At 38.0% G+C, this 6,960-nt stretch overlaps 1 protein-coding gene across 1 annotated transcript; it reads right to left on the bottom strand.

The window, feature by feature from the left end:
* Window positions 1-612: 612 nt before the first annotated feature.
* LOC131953553 (perivitellin-2 67 kDa subunit-like) lies at window positions 613-4,580 on the bottom strand. The gene is made up of 3 exons (XM_059316778.1): window positions 4,539-4,580; window positions 3,728-3,980; window positions 613-2,203 (listed from the first exon to the last, which is right to left on the bottom strand). The coding sequence occupies exons 2-3, from the start codon at window positions 3,968-3,970 to the stop codon at window positions 1,094-1,096; spliced, it is 1,353 nt and encodes a 450-aa protein (XP_059172761.1). The 5' UTR covers window positions 3,971-3,980; window positions 4,539-4,580; the 3' UTR covers window positions 613-1,093.
* Between the last annotated feature and the right edge of the window lie 2,380 nt (window positions 4,581-6,960).

Genomic DNA, 6,960 nt, shown 5'->3' with positions numbered 1-6,960 from the left:
GTATTGTATAGATCTAGGTTTCATAGGGTACGTAGGTCTAGATCTAAATCAAAGTTGAATGAAATTGTTCCTTCCTTTCTAAACTCGGCAGATGACGCCATTAGTTTCGTGCTCTTTTAGTGTATACAGTAAGCGACGTCATGGTTAAATGCGTTCTTGTCCCTAGTTTAAACACTTTTCCTGTTGCATAATAAACACTGTTTTTCTACATTCGAAAACGCCTTTATTTTTTATTTTTCTTCTTTAAATACAATTGTCGTTATACATTTAAAACATATTATTTTCAACAAAATTCCGTATCAAGTTCTCGATATATCGCTGTAGATTCTGACGTGATGTCCGGCGAAAATATTTTGCGGACAGACAGAGAGAGAGAGAGAGAGAGAGAGAGAGAGAGAGAGAGAGAGAGAGAGAGAGAAGTGCGCACGGGGTCTTTTATTTATTAGGATATGTCGAAGTCAATGGATCTCAAAATCTAAAGAGGAATCGTTAATTTATTTACTTTATATAATTAGTTTATGTAAAGTTTTAAATTTTCAAACATGAAGATAAAAACAACAACAACGCTTTTTCAGTTAAATTTTAATTAATTGCAATATCTAACCTTAATTTTCATAACAGTTATCCATTTGTATTTAAGTATACAGTGTCAGTAATAATAATATTAAACACCAGGCATTGTATATCAGTGCGTATTGAACTGTTGGAACAAATGGAAGCCAGCTATCAGTAGGCGGTCTTTAAGCCCCAGCTCATTTTACAGCCGCCTTTTGTGATGCCGGTGTAGTCCAGGTAGTAGGTGGTCCAGGTGTTGGCCACAACACACTGCTCGGTTGGCGCCCCTCCACCGCACTGGCTTTCGTCGCCGAAAGCCTCCCAGTTGTAACACATGTGTACAGCTCTCATCCAGTACGGTGCGGAGTCGGTAACTTGGAGCATCCATCGCATTCTGCATCCGCCGTCGCGATTTGCTGTGTCGTCGACATAAGGTGTCGTCCATTGGTTGATATTTGCGCAATAGGTTTGTCCTCCATCGCCGCCACATTGCGCGATGTCGTTCTCAGCATACCATTGATAGCAAATTTTCACATCGTTAAACCAAGCTGGATAGTTGGCGGATAAAACACCATTGCATCTTGCAGCCTCCTATTAAATAGTCGGTCAAGTCGGCGTACCAAGGAGACATAGAGTTAACCATGGCACAAAAATAGTGCCCCCCAACTGTTAATGAACATTGAAAAGGCATCCCTGTTTCTATCACGTACATGCAGATTTTGGTGTTCGCAACAAACCAGCTGGGCATAGTGACATAGTCTTTCAAGTCATTGGCTAAAGCATCGACCTCGCTGTCAACAATTTGTTGTTTACTCAGCAAAGCCGCGGCGCGATCACGAAGGCCGTTGATGACTGGGTTATCGGACTTGACCCTGGCTCCATAAATGAGAGATTGCAATTCTCCGATGTAGGCTCTTAACAAATGGTTCTTCACAGCTCGAATCATTGATGATTTCTTTGTTTCGTCTTTAATTAAGTCGCTAATTGGCTTCAGTTTACCTGAAAACAACCAGGGGTCACTCTCGACTGTCGGCTGCCACTTGGAGAGACCGTCACTGCTTAGGACGTTGGTGTCGCCTCCGTAGTACTTCATGGTGGTCTTAGAATTGGATGTAAACTTTTCATCAACATTCCCATTGGAAGACGTGTGCCCTACGCTCACGGAAACCATTTTCATGTACGAAGCTTTGGCATTAGCCTCGATCTCGCTTTCAGTTTTGGTCATTGCGTATTCTTTTGACGTCTCAAAGACCATTCTAATGAAACCACCAAACTTAGCCGAGGTAAAATAATGCGTGCCGTAGGTATCAATAAACTTGTTGTACGCAGTAGGGTTGCTTTCAAAGGTACCAGTCAGTGTAGTATCTACGTACTCTTGAGCAAAACTATCCAGCCCTAATTTTTCCGGCGGGTTGACGTCTGCTCGTGTTGCAGCAGCAAATGCCGTGACCTCAGAGATGTACCTGGAGGAGTTGGTGATGGAGTTCTGCATCTTCTTGTAACTAAAACTGGCAGAGAAGGAGTATTTGCCAGTGTCCGCCTCCAGACCAACGCTGTTGCTCATTGAGTTTCTGACCTCACTGTAAGAGGAGTATGTGTGGGCGTCGGACGAGAGCCAGCCTCCGGGAACAGACGTCATCTGCCAGACCTGTACGGTGTTTGAAAACTTAGATACAGCATAACAAGAGTAAAATCTTAACAACAGAGCAATAGTATTGTACAACGATGTTATATTTTTTAAAGATATCATAACCTAGTTTAGCATTATCTGGAAAAGCAGAGTTGCGCGTTTTTTATTTTTAAAATAGACAATTACACCACCGTTTTTTCTCTTTCCTTAACTGATCGGAAATCACCTGATCATGTTGAAATATTTCTAGATTATAACCAGAGGCGTAGCCACCCTTCCCGGCGCCCGGGGACAAACTTTCAATCTGGCGCCCCCTGTGGTGCAAATTTTCGATTTGCACCCCCACTCAAACTTTCGATGTGCCCCCCCCCCCCTCAAACTTTCGATTTGCACCCCCCCCCCCCCCCTCTCAAACTTTCGATTTGCACCTACCCCTCTCAAACTGCAAAAACGCAGCTAATATGACATTTTAATTTGTTTTTACAACCCATTTTGGCGCCCCCTAAGGTCGACGCCCGGGGACATATGTCCCCCCCCTGCCCCCCCCCCCCCCATCGCTACGCCTCTGATTATAACAAATAGTAGTGGAATAGAAAATAAAAATAATCAGTGTATTATTTATGTCACTATTGGATGTAATGTTTATTCTGTTTTTTATCTGTGGAATGAGGTTGAGGAGCTGATCAAATAGTTCTACGCCTTAAATACTTTTCTTTAGTAAAAGAACTCTATTAGGTAAAAGTCGGCTAAATTGTACTGAAATGTACCTGTTGTGCAAATTATTATATCTAGTAAAGACTATATTATCGATCTTTTTTTTAAAAAAATGCCTCAAATCGTGTGATCTACCATTCGACCTATTGTTTATACCTAGTTTTTACAGTTTTAGCCTTACCATATTTTTATCATCTTATTTTTTTAAATAAACATTTAAATGGAGAGATTGTACAATAACCCTACCTAAATAAAACTTTAAAAATTAGTGCTAATCATCTTTCTATGAGAATACATGGTCAGGTGCTAGAGCATGTAGGTACAAACTCGAATGTCCACTGCTTGGATCTCGGTTAGAGTGTGTATATTGTTTAAGTATACCAAGACTCTTGGTAGGTAAAGTAGCGGCGGTTGGCCATCATTACTATACCCATACATGCAGTGAACTGCCAAGTTCGAAAAGATAACTATATTATCTTTATAACTTTTGTTAGATATTAGCCTTACAAGTGGTATTTTTATACCTATATGTAAGTAATTAGTTTTTTCCATGCTATTATCATTTAATAATTAAATAATTTAAATTATATTTGTTTAAATGAAGATTGCTTCTTAACTTTTCAAATGCAAATTGTTTTTAAATTCGTTTTTTCCTTAGGTGTACGGTGTACAAATATTTTCGGTTTTCACCTGCGTATCCTGCAAACTTAAGTACCAGGCTGGTAGGTATACTGGATGGTTATTTCTTAACTTTAGATATTTACTTAAATAAATTGCATTAAAGCGGGAATAAGTTAAAATAAAACAACTTTGCTTATCACAACTTACCTGGTCAGGTAGTTCGTACAAAGTGCCCTTCACACTCTTGTACTGTTTTCCTTGGTCGCAGGTGAAGGGTATGATTGGACTCATGACTCCGTCATCACCAACTATGTCAATGGGCAGCATGTCCAGCTTTGAGACGTCAACACCCCGAACCATTTTTGACAGACCAGGAGGTAAATGGGTACAATGTTTTGCGGCTGTCTGTGACGCTATGACAGCTAAAAGCAGGAGTATCAGAAGATACATGCTCTCAAACCTATGTAAATACAAAATATAATGAAATTACTAACATTTTAGACTTGATGCATAAAACTGTCAAGTGAATTTAATGTTGCGGAAGAGCGAAAACAAATTTAGTCAAGTCACGCTGCTAATTTTACTCTGTACCGAAATTGAACGATTTGCTGTAAAATTAATTCATTTTACACAATTCTCTTTCATTTAATAAAGCTCAACCAACTTTGTCGTATATGTCTTTTTTTATTTGCCGTGTGAAGAGCTATGAATTTGTAGTCATATTCATAGGATATTTGTAAAAAGCTATGATTTATTTTGTACAGAACACTTCAAAATATTGAAAAACCTTGTGTTTAAATGTTTTTACATCAACATTGCTGTAAAAAAAAATTAAGTTTTACTATAAATCGTAGTATAAATACCAACTAATTAGACTTAAACAAATCAAATTTTCTTGTACTAATTTTAATGTATTAAAATACATTGCGTATCACTAAGTTATTGCGAATAACGTAGCCAAATATACTAAAATAAATCGCAGAAAAAATATAGTTAAATTTGCTAGAAAAATACATACGTATTTGACTTTCAACCACTGACTCAGTAGTCTAATAACTACGAGTCCCTGAAAAATGACCAGCAAACGACTTGATTATATTGGCAAACATGATGAATTAAAAACAGATTTACACATATAATAGATTTTCATGTGGGTGTGCGGGCATCAGATGAAAAAAAAATCAATAGTCAGTCACAAAACTACGAAATCATTACACCATGCAGCCTAAATTTTAGGTATAAACACAAAAGAAAGCATGCATTAGTAAAGAAAAAACAAACTTGGACATAAAGGTAGACGTGCGAAAATGTCCAGTTTGACACATAGTTATAAGTATGAACACAGATGTGGACATGGCCGTTGACACGGATGTGGCGTGGACATGGACAAAGACGTGATCGTACGAGTACGAGTACGAGTACGAGTACGAGTACGAGTATGAGTATGATTATGAGTATGAGTATGAGTATGAGTATGAGTATGAGTATGAGTATGAGTATGAGTATGAGTATGAGTATGAGTATGAGTATGAGTATGAGTATGAGTATGAGTATGAGTATGAGTATGAGTATGAGTATGAGTATGAGTATGAGTATGAGTATGAGTATGAGTATGAGTATGAGTATGAGTATGAGTATGAGTATGAGTATGAGTATGAGTATGAGTATGAGTATGAGTATGAGTATGAGTATGAGTATGAGTATGAGTATGAGTATGAGTATGAGTATGAGTATGAGTATGAGTATGAGTATGAGTATGAGTATGAGTATGAGTATGAGTATGAGTATGAGTATGAGTATGAGTATGAGTATGAGTATGAGTATGAGTATGAGTATGAGTATGAGTATGAGTATGAGTATGAGTATGAGTATGAGTATGAGTATGAGTATGAGTATGAGTATGAGTATGAGTATGAGTATGAGTATGAGTATGAGTATGAGTATGAGTATGAGTATGAGTATGAGTATGAGTATGAGTATGAGTATGAGTATGAGTATGAGTATGAGTATGAGTATGAGTATGAGTATGAGTATGAGTATGAGTATGAGTATGAGTATGAGTATGAGTATGAGTATGAGTATGAGTATGAGTATGAGTATGAGTATGAGTATGAGTATGAGTATGAGTATGAGTATGAGTATGAGTATGAGTATGAGTATGAGTATGAGTATGAGTATGAGTATGAGTATGAGTATGAGTATGAGTATGAGTATGAGTATGAGTATGAGTATGAGTATGAGTGTTACGCTTGTGCAGTACAGAGAGAGGGTTTGAGTTACTTGACTCAGCCAACTACCATTTAGCTCATCTCCAATACCAGAGAGAGAGTACTAAACCTTGAGAACCACTAAGGTTGTCTTACGTTCAGACATATCAACGACGTTTAGAAATAAGATGAACCAAATACTTCTTGTACGAATCTTTATTACTGTATTCACGTATCTATATTCCTAGAACCTATCTCCCAACTTGAGTCATGCCAACCAGTACACGTCCTTTCACACCGACGATCGAGATTAGACTCCCTCACACATAAACTCATAGCAACCAAATATCTACACAATTACGTCACTAACTTTCAATCGTGTCATCATACCAATGTGTTCACTTTAGTATTCGCACCAACCTGCACTCAAGTCAATATCTATATCTATCATTATCAAACATACATCATAACTATAAGTATGAGTATGAGTGTGAGTGCGAGTGCGAGTGTGAGTGTGAGTGTGAGCGTGAGCGTGAGCGTGAGCATGAGCATGAGCATGAGCATGAGTATGAGTGTTGTGAACACACGGACACGCCTTTCGGGTGATCCGATGCGTAGCGCAACACATAAGACAAACAACCACAAACGGGTTACAACACAAGACTGAATGAAACAAAGGCTCGTTAAAAACTAAAAGATTTTAATATAATCTACACTATCTACACCTAACACAGTCTAGTCTAAACACAAAATAGACAAGCTAGTAAACTAAGATACAGTGTCTAAAAACTACTCTAAACCTAACATGTTCTAACCTTGGAGATCTGGACAAAACTGAGGTAATCACACACGTTTTCATACACCTTATATACCCTTTCATAAACTGGTACAAACCGGACTATTACAACTCACAGCACGAGAACTGAAGAAGGTCGAACGGGACAGTATACCAAGTACAATAACATTCACCCCCATTCATCCCCCTTCACTCGTTCACTACACCCCCACCGCTAACTCAAAAATTATATGAAAAGTAATTTTTGACTCCAAAAACCTTTAAATAGTATAACAGTGGTGGCTAACATGGTGAGTTGAAGTAACATGAAAGCCAATAACTACTAACATTAGTAGTACAATATACTTTCAAGATGTAAATAAAGTACCACATGGTATTAACACTAATGCAGCAAGTGCCACATAACAATGAAGTGTGTGCAAAAAAAAACACATCAT

Source organism: Physella acuta, unplaced genomic scaffold (assembly GCF_028476545.2).
Source record: "Physella acuta isolate Inbredline_101_S28 unplaced genomic scaffold, ASM2847654v3 ptg000930l, whole genome shotgun sequence".
Lineage (NCBI taxonomy): Eukaryota > Metazoa > Mollusca > Gastropoda > Physidae > Physella > Physella acuta.
This window is presented reverse-complemented; position numbering and strand designations above follow the sequence as displayed.

Excerpts from the sequence above, each read along its gene's own strand:
- LOC131953553 (XM_059316778.1), bottom strand. The coding sequence starts at position 3,970 with ATGTATCTTCTGATACTCCTGCTTTTAGCTGTCATAGCGTCACAGACA. Across the intron at positions 2,204-3,727 it reads TGTACGAACTACCTGACCAG|GTCTGGCAGATGACGTCTGT; the intron begins GTAAGTTGTGAT and ends AACACCGTACAG.